The sequence below is a fragment of the Delphinapterus leucas genome, chromosome 2 (genome assembly GCF_059928025.1).
Source record: "Delphinapterus leucas isolate spDelLeu-1000000601 "Yukka" chromosome 2, BTC_Dleu_Yukka2, whole genome shotgun sequence".
Taxonomy (NCBI): domain Eukaryota; kingdom Metazoa; phylum Chordata; class Mammalia; order Artiodactyla; family Monodontidae; genus Delphinapterus; species Delphinapterus leucas.
The window spans coordinates 148,173,006-148,190,892 of record NC_143130.1 but is presented as its reverse complement, the minus strand read 5'-3'; the positions used below and the strand labels follow the sequence as shown (position 1 = coordinate 148,190,892).

Sequence of the window (17,887 nt, the reverse complement as noted above, 5' to 3'; positions counted from 1 at the left end):
ACACCTTCCTCTGAATCCTTCTCTGACTACACCTTCCCTGATGAGGATTCTGACCATCCCAATACTGATGCCCACACTCTCTTCCGTTGAAGTTCCCTCAGTTCCTTCTCGTATGTATTTATGTCTGTCGCCCTCTACTAGGTGTTTTCCCTCTGCTGCATGGTTCTTCAGGGCAGGAAATCGGGCTTTATTTGACTTCATATTCCCAGCATTTGGCACATATATCTACCCAGGAAAGATCTGAAGGTAGTAAAGGAAGGAGGAGGGAGAGAAGGATGGAAGGAAAAGGGAGTGTCAAATACTAACTAGTCTAGTCTAGATAAAAATAGAAGAGTTATAAGAGGATCCACGTCTATGGTTAGAGCACACACAAAGGACTGTTATCACAATTACAGGCTCTAGAAGATTTATTGCTAAAGATTTTAAGCTGTAATGTATACCATTTCTTAACTGAGGAAAAATATTAGATTTTTAGGAGAGAAAAAAGTGACCAAGACTTCACAGATGCTATGGCCGGCGCTCAGCCAACTTGTCTCAGTGGGTTTTCTTTGAAAATACCTGGCCTTTGGACAACCACAACATGTAATGAGACCCCCTATGCACAGGGGTCCTAGAGACAAATGAAGCCTTTGGTAGAGATGTCTGCTGTTTAATAGGTTAGAGGCTGGCTCTTGGGCAGGACTAGCCTTTTGCAGGCAATGGGATCAAATGCTGACACGTTTTCAGCAGAGGCAGTCACAGGGATCTCGGAGCAAGGTCTAATGGGAAAAGGGGGAAAGAGGGGTAAAAAAGGTAAGGTTAGTTCCAGAATGGAGCCCCAAGTAGAAAATGGAGGTCAGTCACTAAGAAGAGCCTAACATTCCATTAAAAAAAAAAAAAAAAAAAAGGTTCTGATGAACCTAGGGGCAGGACAAGAATAAAGATGCAGACATAGAGAATGGACTTGAGGACACGGGGAGGGGGAAGGGTAAGCTGGGACAAAGTGAGAGAGTTGCACTGACATATATACACTACCGAATGTAAAATAGATAGCTAGTGGGAAGCAGCCGCATAGCACAGGGAGATCAGCTCGGTGCTTTGTGTCCACCTAGAGGGGTGGGATAGGGAGGGTGGGAGGGAGGGAGACGCAAGAGGGAGAGGATATGGGGATATATGTGTACATGTGGCTGATTCACTTTGTTATACAACAAACTAACAACAGTGTAAAGCAATTATACTCCAATAAAGATGTTAAAAAAAAAAAAAAAAGAAGAGCCTAACACTCCAATGCATGACCAGTACAGGACTTTGTGTCTGCAGAGAATACTGTCTAAATAGCTACAAACAAGAGAGAGCAGCGTGGTATGAGCACAGCTGTCAAAGGCGTGAGGCCACATTGGATCTATTGAACTTGTATTTTAAGGAGGCACCTGTAAGAGAACACAGAACTGCCAAGCCTTCCCATTTCACTAGACAGTGACTGAATCTTCCTCAGGGTCCTGGGATAAAACTTCCAGAGAAGAACTGACAACTCAGGAAGGATTTAAAAGGTAAACCATGGCACTGACTACTCTGTGGGGAAAGTGACTTTGCAAGGAAAGCGTAAAGAGGCAGGTATGGCTTATATGTCATTCTGCATCATCCATGAGGGAAGGGATGTCTCCCCACCACCGTACCTCCTAGCCTGCAGGTTCTCACTGGAGGAGACCACGAACAGGTAGGCACAGATCTGTCCCCACTGTGGGCAGGAATCCACAGAGACTATCTCTTTCTGCTTTGACGATACATGGCAGAACACTGAAGCCAAATCGGAACGTGGAGAAGACTCTGGCTGGAAAGGCCAGAACTCGGAAGTTGAGAGAGCAAGGGCCAGGATGCCCCCTGAATGGATGGCGAGATCCAGAGGACCATGTCCCATGGGGCTCATTCCTCCTCAAGGGTGTTCTGTTGCCACCCAGAGCCACATTGTCATAGGAAATAACTAATGATTATTTAACAGAGATAGACAAAGCTCTCTTAAGACAATGACTCATTTCACTCTTTAAAGGGAGCATTCTACCTGATACAACCATTGAAGGTGGCCACAAACCCAGTGGCTGAATGGAGAAATGTTCGGCAATTAATTCCAAGCAGTGTGTGTGAATAATCTTACATTAACGTGGGGCTCAGGACAGGATAATGGTTAAGAACAGAAGCATGTAGGGAAAAGAGTGTATATGTACGGGGGGACCCCCTTAGAAGCTACGTGATTCCGAGCAGTTTTTAAAAGCTCTGTAAACCTCAAGATGCTCATCTTTAAAGTGTACCTAGTAACACATCTCTCACAGGGTAGTTGTGAGGCTTGAACAAGAAAATGCCCACCAAGCATTTAGGACAGTAACTGGCACAAAGGAAACGCTCAATAAATGGTCGAGCAGACCGAGCAAAGCAACCAGAAAGCCAGGGCTGTGGAGACTTTGGGTGATTCGTGCTCAATCCCTTCCAGATACACCAGATGCCTCAATTCTAACTTTTAGAGGTTTTTATTGATGTGCCTCTTTCTGGAAGCCTGACACTCGGAGAATTTTGTTACTTCGAATCATGGATCATAATCCCTGCTCAGCTTCTCACTGCCAAGTCTGAGTGGAGGATCCAGCAAGTAGGCAGTGGGCAGGGCCACTGTAGCTTGGCTCTACAAAGGTGTTCTCAAAATCATAGTCCCTTTGGTAACAATAAAACAAGGGTCCAAGACTCAAGCACACATGTTCTTTGTCCTAGATGCCAGAACTCTTAAGCACTGCCAAGCCAAGAAGTGAAATTTTCAGAAAGAGACCCTCTGTGGAAAAATCTCTGCTTCAGGCGTTTGAACTCTAAGGCAGTTGCCAGGAGCCATTGATCGATTTAAAAATCCAGGGAAGGTGACTGGAGTGTGGGTGTGGAGAGAGGAGCAACAGGCTAAGAGGAAGGTTGAGGGAAGGAAGGAATCAGCAGGTCAGCTGTATGGTAACTGAAAATCCCAAATTACCTAGATCAGCAGACATCAGGAAAGCTCAATGAGTTATATTGCAGCTGACAACCAATCGTGCATCAGATAACGTTTAGCATATCATAAAATGTTATGGTAACACAATTGGACTTACATACATTCAAACCAAATGCTACAGACATATTTGATTCATTTTCCCTCACACCTCCATCATGTAAATCCTTTGCTTTCCATGCCCCTACACCTAATTTCATAAGCCATTAAGATTTTGCAAGGGCCTGAACCCCACCCCATGCACTGTTCCAATTAGGCTGAAACGCAAACCAGTACTGTCCCACGCTGCGACCCTCACAGCCACAGCTGACCCCTGGGAGAGAAGCAGAGGTCACAGGCCCAGGCTGTGCACCACCGCAGGCAGGCATACTCCCCCATCCATAGCAACCAGACAACAAGCTCTCCAAGTTGGACCTTGCTTAGGCCACATATGTGACAAGCTGTGCTTTTCAAATCATACACACAGACAGGGCAGGCAGCATTCAGGCACATGCCAGGAGTCACAAGCCAAATAAACAGCAAGAAGCAGCCCATCCTCTCCTTCCTAGTGTCCCTGCCCCAGAGTGAGAAGTGCTGCTCTAATATGTAATTCAGTAAGCTTTGGAGGTAAGCTAAATGACATTCGCGATCCAGTCATCCTCACGGAAAAGTCAGAGAGAAAAATAATAAGGACTATCCGTTGTAAGCCAAAAGAATCATCACTAAATCGAGGCTTCGTTTTCTAGCATCTCACTTTATTCCTAAATTAAAAATAAATCCCTACATCTCAGAGAACATGGCATGGCCAAAAACAAAAACAAAAACACTTAAGCTCCGGAGTTACACAAACTTGGTTTCAAATCTCAATACTACTACTGGATACACACTATTTATCCTCTTAGCCCTGTTTTTCTGTTGATAAAAAGGTAGACGATGAGATCTATGCTAAAGGGCTGTCGCGGGGGTTCATGGAAAAATGTACATGGAGTTATCAAATATGACACCCACAAAGGTAGGTACTCAGTAAAGGCTAATAGCCCCCTTCTGTTCCTGAAGATTAAAGAGGCTTTAAATTAGTGTTGCCTGGAACACTAGAACGGAGAAAGGATGTTCTTTAATACCAAACAGTAGGACTCCCAGATGGTAGAAAATGGGTCCCCCCAGGGGCTACCTCCTGCCTCCTTTCCTCTCTCTGTCCCACTCTTGACTTTTCTAACTAAAGATGCAAAGACTAAAAAATATAACTACAAAGCTTCTCCCATGCTAAGAAGACCAGACACACGAAAGACCAGGGAACTCCAGTTCTCTCAAACCATTGCACACCTTTAGCCTACAAAGATAGGCAACAGGAAGCTCAAGATTTTAAGTGTGACCCTCCCTGAGCACAAATGACAGTTGCAGGAGAGGGGCAATGAGAGAAGCCAGACTTGTTTGCAGGATTGTCTGTAAGTCATTCCACTGGGAAGTCCATGCTCATGGTGAAGTTCAACTTGGAAAAAGTCACTTATTCACATGTCTGGGCCCAAGAATTTAAAATGCTGACTTTTATCTGGTAATTCATTGCAGTGTGGGGGGGGATGGTGCCTTTCAAAAATATTTGTCTGCAGAGTTCTATAGGACCTTTTTATGAACCACTGAAAGTCAGAGGAAATATAAATATCACATTGCCTGCAAACCTAGTCATTTGACGGGGTTGAGGACTTCTCTGCCCAGAGTTTTCCTACTAAAAGTCAGCAAAGTGAAAATAGCAACAGATTAGAAGTTGGGAGAATTTAATTCCAGTTCCATTTCTACTGCGTAGTAGTTGTGTGACCCTGAATAAGTCACCCCTAATTGCTCACCCCCCTGTGAAGGGACTAGGAAAGAATGTGGGTCTGAGGAGAACCACTGGAAGTGCTTACCCTCCCTGAGTGGTCACTGGGGGTGGGGCCTGGGAATCTTCATTGTTAACAAACACCTGGGACTCTTAAATTCACTGTAGTTGACAATCACTGGCTAAGATGATCCCTAGAGGGCATCTCACGTGGGACACTGTCATATTCTAAATGCTTTCGTTCTAGTGAAAGTGCTGGTTCATTTGTAAATCAGTTTGTAGTTTATGTAGATATTGACTCTTTCTCTCGCCTTTGCTTTTCCTGACCAAAGATGTTGCCTCGTTTCCTTCTCACTCAGAGCTAACCAACCAAGGCTAAAATACAACATCCTGTCCAAACTTCATTTTCAAATGAGCCAAATAAATGTCAGCATCCTTGATTTCCAGGTCACTGCCTTGTCCAAGAGATCTTGTAGCTGTTTCCTATGTTGTTCCTATGTTTCCTTTGTCCCTAGCCTGACAATGAGGTCTTCAGTTTGGCTCCAAAGCCCTGCGTCTCTTCTACTTACTACAACGGCTGAGATTTCTCTAGAAATCTCTCGTTCATCTATTTGCCCTGGTTTACTTAGCAAGTTAGAACTGAGAGGGTCGCTGAATAAGGAGATTTGGTACCAGACAGTGTGTAAAAATAAAACTAGTCAGAGCTGGAGGAGAATGACGGAGGTGACAAAATACCTGTGAAATGAGTGGCTCATCACAGGGGAAGTCAGCTAAACACTCAGTGACTGGACCGCCCATCCAGCCCCTGGCAGTCAGAGACTGTGATCCTCAAAGAGAGAAATGAGGACATGTACTAAGTCTTCCATAAAAACAAATGTATTCAAGTTACAGCAGTATTCTTTATTCACAGACACATCCTTTCTACTTTTTGGTGTTAAATTACCTTTTCCTTTTTGAAATGGTGGTAACAATTAATTTTGCAACTCTAATTGATTAAAAAATAAAAGACATTTAAAACTCTATGGTGGTTCCCCAACCCTTGCTTTGGTTTGAGTTTTATTTTTTATTGACCTCACGTGGCTCAAAATCTCCTAGGAACATGGGCTCTCTCTCTCAGTAGAGGTACGTGGTCTAGGACAGCCAAAACATCTGAAAGGGGCACCCCCATCAGAATCATGGGGGCAGTTGTACCCCTGCATTTTTAACTGTCAGTTTCCAATGGAACCTCTTCAAGGGTAAGTTTTATCTACTTGACCCCATTTAGAAGTAGTGATTTTTGGAGCACACTGACTTTTTTCAAAGGGAGCCCTATGGAGTTTGGGTTTTTTGTTTTTTGTTTCTGTAAGTGGTGGGAAAGATATTGATATTTTTATTTCGAACGTGGAGATAGAAACAGGAAGTGTGCACTTAGGTACGTGAGTTACCCTTTCTCCGTCAGAGCCTGTCTTTCTGCTCTGTGAGTCTTAGTTCACTGTATTCATTTGCTGTTACTGCATACTTGCAGGTGGAATTTCCTTACATTTTAATACACTTACCTGGTGACCTGAAAAAAGAATCCCTTTAGAAGTCCCCCTTTTGGGTTCCCCTTTTATACATTCTCCCCGTCTCTCAATACCTGTTAGAGCACTTCTGATAGGAGAGTGTAGGCAGCAGGTTAGATTTCACACTTGAGCAGCTCCGAAAAGGGAGGGAACATTTATACCCAAGGCGATGTACTTGGCTGGGATTCTCTGTTCCCTTTGCTATTTCTGCAGACATTTATGCTTAAAAAGAAATTTCTCCCACCCTGGCAGCACAGCCAAACTTCTCCTCTGGTTGGATCAAGTCACCATGAAAAAAAATGTCTCTTTGCCTAAGACAAGCAGATGAGCTGGGGCAGAAAACAAGGGAACAAACATGATGAATGCCTGGAACCGCTTTACAAAGGTAGAGGGGTACATAAAACTATGACTTATATCAGGTAAAAACATCATCTCCAAGGTCTGTCTTTGTTTCGGTGAACATGGATATATGTTTGACATTCCTGTCCCAAAGCTGCCCTTCAGCTTATCTGGGAGAAAAGATTTATCATTTTTTCTTCAGTTATTCAGTCCTTCATTAAGCCTTTCCAACCACAGAGAGGAGAACTTAAGACCTGTGGAAGATAGCAGCAAAGATTTCTTATCCTTCCCCTTGGCCAAAGTCCCCAGGCTGTGTTCCCTGAAAGCAGCTGCAGAACCCCTCCCTCGCTCTGCCTCGGTCTGTGTTTAGGCCTCTGGCTTGCTTACACAAAGGAATTCCAACTAGGATTTCAAGGGAAGCCTGGTTCCTACTCTCCCACAGCTCCCAGCGGGCTGGTTCTACCAAAAGATATTCCTATATTCAATATTCTTACAGTATTTCTATAGAAGGTATCTGCTTGAATTACAAGGTTTGATGCTAACCTTTTAAAATGACAATTACTAATACTTTAAAGGAACTCTGACACTGCAAAACTCAAATCCTATGGGGGAGAGTGATTTAAATAAGCAGTATGTCCTTCTGCCTTAAGACTGGGTTCACGTATGGATGCAAGGAGTTTGCTTCTGCTTTCTTTCTCATTTTCAAAAGACATACATTGAATGTGTAAGTGTCAAGCATTTGCCTTGCCTCTGAGGGTACACAGCTAAGATTCAGTCACAGCCTTCAAGGGGCTCACGATTCAGGTCTCACAAATGCAAGACGAGAGACAGGTACTAGATTTAACCGTGGGCAAGACGGAAGGAAGAGGGGCTGATTAGGGCTGCAGTGTTACAGACTCAAACACCATCACAATAGTCACAGTGATGGTATTTGAGTCTTTTAATACACAAAATGGACACTGAGCAAAGAATTACATCACCAGAAAGGAAACACTATATACTTCCAAGATGCAAAACAACCTGGGGGCTTCCCTGGTGGCGCAGTGGTTGAGAGTCCGCCTGCCGATGCAGGGGACACGGGTTCGTGCCCCGGTCCGGGAAGATCCCACATGCCGCGGAGCGGCTGGGCCCGTGAGCCATGGCCGCTGAGCCTGCGCGTCCGGAGCCTGTGCTCCGCAACGGGAGAGAGACCACAACAGTGAGAGGCCTGCGTACCGCAAAAAAAAAAACAAAAAACAACCTGGGACTTCGAGAAAAGCCTGAGAATTCAAGTAAGAATCAAGAGTTTGAGTAACAGCATTGGTCTTGTCAACAATTTACTGGGTACTTTAGGCTCTTCCCTCCAGTGTTCTGTAATTTCAGGGTACCTTCTAAGTAGAAGATGAAAATATTATTATAAAGTCCATTTAAATAAACCTCCTATACGAAAAAGTCACCTCTTTCCAATTTGTTGAAATAAGAGAGTCATAATATTTATTTCATCAAGGGGGTGTGAAGCTTAGTTGGGATTAATTTACTTCTTTACTCCTTCCAGGGCACTTAAAAATTTATATAATCCCATATGTGGTTTGCACAAACAGACTTCATGAGGATCTGATGAGAAATAGTATGAATATTTCATCAAGTTTTTTTCATCATTCTTTCAAGTATAGCCACCCTCATTCTAACTTTTCCAGTCCCTGGTTACAAGGCACCTGGTTACTGTGAGAGCTGCCCAAGGGAGTCCTCAGCCAATCCACTCTGCGTGCTGCTGCCTCATTCATCCCCACAGAACCTTCCTTTGCTGTAGCACCCGTCCCCTCCTCTACGCTCACTGGATGCTTGACGCTGGTACAGCATGTACTCTTCACATGTTTATCTATTTCCCCTGGTACACAGTGAACAACTACAGGACATCAACTTATACTTTGAATCTCTAGCATCTTACATAGTAAATGGCAGAGAAGAGCTGATTAAATAAACGTTTGTCAAATGAATGCATACACAAACCCTCTGTTCTTGTTAGGAGGCAAACCCCAGCCTGTGTCTTCTGAACATGCGACTTGCCCTTCTGTTTCTCTTCTTCTGCGGTTCATCCTCACCCCCACATCTTCCCTGTCCTTTCTCACTCACCTAATTTGATCTATTTAAGGCAAGAGGTTTTCAACCTTGGCTGCACAGTAGAATCAATGGGGGGAGCTTTATAAATAAAATGAACACTGACGCCTGGCCCCACCAGCATAGATTTGGATTTACTTGGTTGGGGTGCGGCCCTGGTGTTGGTATTTTGTAAGTGCCCCTGTGGTGAGTGGGAAGTGCAGCCAGGCTTGATAAACTATGATTTAAAGTGATACTCGGGGCTTCCCTGGTGGCTCAGTGGTTAAGAACCCGCCTGCCAATGCAGGGGACACGGGTTCGAGCCCTGGTCTAGGAAGATCCCACATGCCGCAGAGCAGCTAAGCCCGTGCGCCACAACTACTGAGCCTGTGCTCTAAAGCCTGCGAGCCACAATTACTGAGCCCGCACGCCACAACTACTGAAGCCTGTGCGCCTAGAGACCGTGCTCCGCAACAAGAGAAGCCACCGCAATGAGAGGCCCTCACAGTGCAACAAAGAGTAGCCGCCGCTCGTCGCAACTAGAGAAAACCTGTGCACAGCAACGAAGGCTCAACGCAGCCACAAATAAATTTATTTTAAATAAGTGAATAAATAAGTGATACTCAAGTCCCACCTTCTCCCGAAAAGATGAATGTGCCTCTGATGAGTTTACCTTCCTCTGGCTTCAACGCAGTTACTGTTTTAAACACTTATTAGATCACAAATCAAACACTGCCTGTGACGGTATCTCAGTGTGAGTTTGCTCTTTAACTCACACACTGCATTTTGGTTCATCTCCCGTACCAGACCAGAAGAACCTTGAAGGCAGGAACTGTGCCTTCTACTCCTTTGCATCCCCACGCCGTGCACGTGGTGGACCAAAACACGCTTTTGATCATTAAAAACAAAACCAAAAAACTGAAAACAAAACAAAACCAAACAACCCAGAATCCCTAGTAGAGGCCATTTCAATTCTACTCTAAGGATATGTCTTTGGTAAGAATAAAAATGCTGCAAAAAGGGTGGGGCAGGATTGAAGCAGAGGAGGGAAAGAGTAAATAAAAGTCAAATGGATAAAAAGCTAAATTAGTCCAAAAGAAAATGTTTCCCAGCTTCTTAAGAGGGTTTTTTTGCAACCCCGAAGCAGAATAAACAAGAGAATTAACTTGGCTAGTGCCCTGATAAGGAGATTTCTTTCTTGGTTGTATAATTTTACAAAGTTTCCAGGGTGTAAAGAAAATAATCACCCAGGGAGGACTCCTTACCTTGGACTATACAATTCAGCTCTTGGGTTAATCGGCTCGAAGATCTGCTCAGCTTGACCTGACCCCCTTCCAGCCCTGTCTCAGACTAAGCCTCACATGCAAAAACCCTGTTGTAGAGCTCAGTGCCATAGAAAGGGGATAAAACATAATCCTTATTCCATAACCTTGATCTTTTGGTGTAGTGGCCTCCGCCTGTGCATGAAAAAAAAAAAGCTACCCTGGTATCTTCCCCAAGTGGCTGGTGTTCCATGGGTCTGCCCACCCTAGAATGATCTAGGCAAACTCTCCTACTAAATTGTGTTAAAAGGAAATATTTGGTGCAATTACCTTAAAGGGTAGCTTTAAAGTCTTGTTCTGTGTACATATCCCAGAAAAGATTTATCTTCACATGGCTTCTCTACTTGATCATGAAGTAAGACCACAGGAAGGGCTCACTGAATCATTAGGTACACCCTCTGCTAAGTCGAGATAAGGTCATCAGATAGAGATGTGCTTTCTATATCAGGGGTCCCAAACCCCTGGGCCACGGACTGGTACTCGCCCGCAGCCCGTTAGGAACCGGGCCACACAGCAGGAGGAGAGTGGCAGGCGAGCGAGCAAAGCTTCACCTGCCGCTCCCCATCGCTCCCCATCGCTCGCATCACTACCCAACGCGTCCTCCACCTCACCCCCAGTCCGTGGGAAGATTGTGTTCCAAGAAACTGGTCCCTGGTGCCAAAAAGGTTGGGGACCGCTGTTATATATCAACGTTTACCCTAGTTGTTGAGCCACAAACTTAACAACTGGTCCCAAAAGGCATGTACATTTCTATACATTAATTCAATGTATGTTCTTTTGCCTGGGGTGGCCATTTTGACACTGGTCATACTTTACTTTAATTTCTAATTACTGGTTGAAATCATGATTCAAAGACATTTAACTCTGTTCTTGATTGATTAGTAATGATAGTAACAAGTTGTCCTTTGTAGATTAAGATAACGCTGCGGACCCATCTCATAGGATATGAGTTGATAGACTGTCACTGATCTATCCATGCTTTGCTCCCTGTTCTTCTTGTGTCTAGTGGTCTGCATCTGACCTTATGAGCCAAGAACCAAGAGCCACCAAAATCCTCCGGTCACCAAAGGTACACAAAATAATAGCATGTGTCCTACCAGCTACTTCTTGTTGACACTGACAAAATGGAAATGACTGGTTAATTTACTAAAGCAAAAGGAAAAGAAAAATGTGGCTCTTTTTATTTACTAATAAATGCTAACTTCTTTATTTACTAATAAATGCTAACTAGAATTAGTAAAACTAGGATCTGGGAACCTGGAATCCATGGTACCATAGATAATAAACTGAATCATCAAATCAGTGTGTACCATCTAAAATCAAAAACAGAGATAAACTACAAGTTTTCAAGGCGTAGGGTTAAGGTTCCATGAAAATGAATGAATTCACAAGGAATTTTGCTTCTTCAAATTAGAGTTTAGGTAGTAGTGCTTGACAGCCCTTAATGATACCCCTGATAGCTACAAACAGTATTTATTTAACATGATTTATAACCTAAGGTACAAACCAAAGGTCATTAGGTTCTACAGGAACATTTTTTTTATTATTATTTTTTTTACAGGAACATTTTTGAATGTGTTCCACTGAAAGAGAAGTGATGGATTTAGAACCCAGGACACTTAAATCATCAGGGAAAATGTATCACTGAGGTAATGGGCACGCCAGGGCCTGAAAACTCAAGAATGTTCCCCTAAGTGAAAACAAGCAGCTCTATCTTCTCAGAACATGGCTGACTCAATCATCAAGCTGGAATGTTATTTACACAGTCCCAAGCAAACTAAGAAGAATCCTCTGGTCTGTAACCAAGGGCACTCAGAAAGTTATGTCTGCAACAAGCAAGGTTTTTGATGATTCCTGATTCCTTGAAAAAGAGCCAGTTTACCTAATGCAGGTAAATGTTAACAACTCCCTTCCTACCACCTTCCCCAGAAAGGACCACCAGCATGATATTTCATGCCTCTTTAATTAATAACTTGGATTTGTTAAATATTTAGCAAGGTGGGCAAGTCTGGCTTCTGAATTCTGCCCCATCTAACAAATCAGAATAATCACACTGTCTTCTTCTTCCTCCCACTTGCAGGAGAGGTCGTGATGGAACCTGGTCCACACAGCAGGATAAAGTTGAGGTTAGACATCAGGAAAAATAAACGTCCTAATTAGGAAACATTTTACCAAAGGGGTCAGACTGTGGTGTTCCTTTCTTTGGAGTGGGAGGGGAGATCAAGAAAGATGTAGAACGTAACCTTTCCAGATGGAAGGGGGGAATTCTCACTTGAGTCTAGGATAGACAACATAGAGAGACAGCTCTGAGAGTCATTACCCTTTTGATAAGCTCTGGCATCATTCATTACTTTAAACTACTGGTTTATAAGTTAATGCAAAAGTACCCAGGATCTGGGAAGAGTTTATCCACTTAGCAGGGTCTGTGTGGCTTCATTATTTCAAAACATACTAACCTCAAGAGAAGGCAGCATCATTATTTAATTTGTACACAAATTATCTAGCCCTCAACAAATATCAGCTAAGAGAAATGATCGTTCATTCACCCTTTAGAGGTAGAGAGTTTGAGATCCCTAGGGGTGTGGACCTTGGTCACTTACAAGCTATTGGCAAACGTCGGGGGCAAGCTAACTCTCTGTTTTTGTATTTTTTTCCCTGTGGGTGACTTGTCTCCCCACTTTATTAGAACTGCTATTGAGGTAGGCAGGGAGGCTGGTTTCCTTACCTACCCTCTGACAGTGTTGGCCCAGGACAGACAGCGTGGCCAATGCTTTCAGAAGATGAACACTCAGATTGCTGGTATATCTTGTTCCCTGACCTTGACAGTCAGAGAACATTGTCAAAGCACTCACCTGTCTTCTCTCTGAACCAAGGTACTGGAGAATCAGCCGGGCATTCACACTGTGACTCCAGGTGTTTCCTAGTGCAGCTGTCACACAGCTGGATCCAGAAGTGCCTGAAACGAAACAGGGCAAAACCATGATTATGGACACCCTATCTTGTCATGGTGTTTCACATAAACAAAAGTCCAGTCACTGCTCATTGCTCAGAGAGTACTCGGGAGCCCAGGTCGTCACCACAGAAGTTGATGAAGGAGAGAAGGAAGAGGCTAAAAAGAAAAGCCAGCATGGGTTTCCTTCAGCCTCAATGAAAGTAACCACCACTGGGCTCAGAGATAACAGAGTTATATAACAATAAGAGGTTGCACTGCAAGGAAGCTTGGAGCCATTGCTAATAATAAATCAAGCCACTCAACATCCATGGCAGAAAAGCATAACCCTACTACATAGAATAAGAGCCAGTTATGAAATAGCCTTAGTTTAATAGAGTTGTTAAGACTTTTTCAGCTTGATAAGAGTCTTAATTCAATTTTCCTTATCAATATGGAAATGGTGGCATATGTATATACAATTCCTATGCCTTTCCAACCGCGGAATGTACACGCACCCAGAAGAGGAATCTGGAAGATCTCACCATTTCATATCTAATCTGTATTAGACACTCTTATCCCAAGAGAAACATTCTTTTACTTTCTAAGACTTTCCTAGAAGGGGGAGGATCTGAAGTAAAATTTACCCGAGTTTCTAGTCTACACCAAGTTGTACTTCAGCTACTCTCTGACATCTCCAGAGCTTCACTGATCTCTCTTGACATCACCAGGAGGAACCCATTCCTGCACTCCTCCTGTTTCTTCTGCATTAGAGGCAGGCTCGCAAGTCCCACCACTTAGAAGCCAGCCCCCGCTATCATACGTAGCACATCCTGAGGTCTCCTCCAAACTCCTGTGCTCACTTTGGCCCTGGGCCATGAGATGAGTCTTAGCCTAAGGGGGCACAGTGGGATTTGTAGTTTGCCTTGTATCCTCAAGATGCCATCTCTTTCCAATGAGGAGACCAAGTACCAAAAGGCTGAAGTCCACTGAATCAGCTAAAACAAAATGAGGGCTTGAGTTTCTCATTTGTTGCCTGCTCAGAGCATCGTCTGATATTCACCCCTCTGTGTGGAACAGGAATTCCTCTTCTCTGGGTCAGCATCTTTCAGGGTGGCCTCCCAGCTCTGCATGGTCTTAAGCTCCTGGGATCAAATAGAGCAACAGATGAATGGAGTTCAGTGGTTCTAGGCTGGAGGTGATTCTGTGGGTCATGTCTAGGTGGGAGTGCTATGGCGTCTAGAGGGTAGAGGCCAGGGATGCTGCTAAACATCTGTGAGGCACAGGCCAGTCCACACAACAAAGAATTATTCAGCCCCAGACAAAATAGTGCCGATGGTGAGAACCCATGGGATAGCAAAAAACAACCATATGTTTTCTCTGGTTCAAGCAGGTATGGGAACGAAATGGACGGCATCAACATCAACAAACCTGGGGATTTCAGAGGGAGGGAGAATTTAGCGAAGGAAAGAATAAAGTTTAGGGTGACCTTGGCTCATCGTGCACACAATTCAAAACACACACGAATTAATTTGAAAACATATAATCTAGACTGTGCTGATCTGATCACACCGCTCCCCTAAAATCCTTCCACAGTCCTTGTGCCTGAGGATAAAATACTAACTTCTGAACTAGGTGTTCTGAATGCTTTGTCATCATCTTATCTGCGTCTCTCTCTGGCCCCATTTCTCTCAATGGATGGTCCCTTAACCTCCTGACTTCTCTGTCCCCACCCTCCTTGACCTGATAAAGCTTCCCCCTCTTCCGGCATCCAGTGTACTGGCTTCTTCTGCTTCTCCTTGTATCAAGCATGTTGAGTATTCCTTTTCCTTCTCTGCTTTTCTTTTCCCTCTCCCCTTAGTTGTGGGTGGACCTCAGGGAGCTGGCCATGGCCAGTTTTTTCCCTAACACCCACCTGCCTTCAGTGACTGGGAAGGTAATGTACATCAAAAAGAGGCCAGGTGTCTGCATTTTAACACGTAGAAAGTCTTCACTACCACAAACAGATGTACTCTCTTCCATTTTTCTTGAAATACATGACCCTCTCAGTCTGTCTTTCATTTCCCCCTTTTTGATAGAGACACATAACAGAAAAGTATTTTCTGCTTTAAGAAAACCAACACTGCAAGGGCAGTGGCCACTGATGTTCCTTTTTCTTGCATTTTTGCCAAAAGCTTTGTCGAGATAATTCACATGTTGTACAATCCAGCCATTTAAAGTGTACAGTTCAATGGTTTTTACTATATTCAGAGTCGATCAACCATCACTACAATCAACTCTGGAACATTTCATCACCCCCCAAGAAACTCCATATCCCTTAGCCATAAGCCTCCAGCCCCTCTTTCCTGCCCTGCAGCCCTAGGCAATCATTAATCTACTTTTTGTCTAAATATTAAGTGTTAGGAGATGACGGGGAGTAGTAGAGACTGTGGTGAATTAGACAATTCACCCATGATCTCAAGGGGACAGCCCCTGTTCAGCTCCAGCTGCTGTTGTCACATGGCAATATGAGTTCACGGTTAGCCACATCTTTTGATCTTTTAATTTTTAAAATCAACACTTTAAGTACAATCTTCTGATTGGAAAATGGTGGCTTATTTTTAAAAAAATTTTAAAACACATAAATAAACATGCTGACGAGCCACATATGACTCATTCTCACCAAGCTTGCAATGTCTGCTCCATATGGCATGTCCTCACTGTTGACAAGGATGACACCCACAGGTGGATGATTTCTAAGCCTTTGTCTCAACCTCCCACTTAACCTCAGCACCTGTCCCCCATTTTCAACCACGAGATCTTCCTGCCTGACATAATGAATTTGGGCACCATAAACTCAGTATCTTCAAATTGAGCTCATCCCTTCCTGTACAAACGTAGTCCTCCTTCTTTGGCCTTCCAGTTAATCTGGCTTGAAACCTCAGTTCCATTTAAAAATTTCTCCCTCTCCTGTGCTTCTCAGTTCCAAGAAACTGTGAAGACGGATTGATTTCCCTGTAAAGTCTCACTTACATCCATTCATCCCACCCCAACCTAGATCAGACCCACATTAGCTTTCCCCTGGGGGGATGGCTGCTGTCACTTTCTCGCTGCTCTCCATGCTCCTGTCAGTTTCTCCCTACAAAAGCATCCTCTCTTCTACTGCCCGATTAATCTCCCCAAGCACACATCTAAGCGTGCTGCCCTGCCACTTATGATCAGCATGCTCAGAAACTTTTGGCGGCTCCCAAGTGCCTTTAAAGAGTTCTAAATTCCTAAGATTGGCATTCTTGCAGCTGTGCCCGACCTGCCTCTCCACACCTCTTCCCTCCATCCCACTTCATAAAAACTCTGCTCCAATTTAATCACTCCTTCCTCGTGCCGCCTCCACACCTGAATGCCTCTATGCCCATGCAGTCTTCAATACCACTTCTGACGCGCCACCTCCCTGATCATCACAGAAATAATGCCTTCCTCCTCCAAACGCCCATAATACTTAGCTCACTCTCTCACATTACTGCCATTTTTTAATCCTGTGGTATATTACTTGCGTGCTTTTCTGACCACCCCTAATGTATATTTTAAGAGGGCCAAATCCATGTCTGACTTATGGTAGTGTGCCTGAATCACGAAGTCTGAGACCCAGAGGATGCTTCATAAATAGTGGTTGAATAGTCAATAAGTTATTCTTACTAAACTTTGAACCATGGTATATATTTGTTTTAGCAGCAGATTTACATTCTTAATTCTACCTTGCTTAAGCCAAAATTAATAGATTTACATTTTTCAAGCAAACTCTAGAAACGTGTTGCTTCAATGCCCACTAAGTCATAGCATGAAGTGAGCCTGAGTTTGCCAAGAAAGAGCTACGTGTGAATAATTAGGAGCTGCTAATTAGTTAAGCACTCAAAAAAAATTTGTGGTGATACGACTGTAGGTGCACTTCCCAGGCCTAGAAGATGTTTATCGGGGTCAGAGCCACAATTGACCAATAGTGGCTATTTAAAGAATTCCATGTGCCCAAACCAATGAAAAAAGTATTAAAAAAAGTACCCACATGCTTGGCTGCTTGTCAGACAGGTAAGCTGGGGTTCTTAACCAAGGGCCATGAGTGAAAATAATCAGGGAAAAGTTTTCAATGGAAACCTTAAGTGGGCAAGCTTGAGGAGATATATCTTCAGGAGTGCTTACAAACATTAAGCCACCACCAGAGCAATAACAGCAGGGCCTTGAAAGTTAAATGATAAGGAAAAACAGTATTTTTAAAGTGCTATAAGCTAGGCACTAGGTAAGCCCTTTAAATAAGTAGGGCTTACATCTTATTTGAGCTTCATATCTTAGGTACATCTTTTCTGATCCTTACAACCACCCTATGAGGTAGGTGATATCATCATCCCTATTGACAGACCAAGGCTATAAGAGATTAAGTAATTCTCCCAAGGTCACATGGTTGGTTAATGATAGAGCGAGGATTCGAAACCAGGCTGAGTCTTTTTTTTTTTGCAGTATAGTTGGTTTACAATGTTGTGTTAGTTTCAGGTGTACAGCAAGTGATTCAGTTATATGTGTGTGTGTGTGTGTGTGTGTGTGTATTCTTTTTCAGATTCTTCTCCCTTATAGGTTATTACAAAATATTGAGTAGAGTTCCCTATGCTATACAGGTCCTTGTTGGTTATCTATTTTATATATAGTAGCATGTATATGACTGGGTCTTAACCACTACACCAATTAGCCTTCTCCAGGCTCATTATGTCAAATAGCTGGCTACTCTACCAGCCCGGGGTGGGAGTGGGGAGGGGAGGGCGGCTGGGAAGGGCCTGAAGAGCCCAGAGGCCCATCTCTGGGAAGACACTGATGGAAGTATGTTGTGAGCATCTTATCAACTCATCTGAACTCTGTGTGTCACTCAGG

The 17,887-nt window shown here is 43.7% G+C and overlaps 1 protein-coding gene across 1 annotated transcript in view; it reads right to left on the bottom strand.

Annotated features, from left to right (window-relative positions):
• RAD51B (RAD51 paralog B) overlaps window positions 1-17,887 on the bottom strand; it is a 720,584-nt gene that overhangs the window by 149,569 nt on the left and 553,128 nt on the right. The window contains 1 exon segment of the mRNA XM_089906275.1: window positions 12,921-13,024. Within this exon segment, the coding sequence (XP_089762401.1) occupies window positions 12,921-13,024 (104 nt within the window).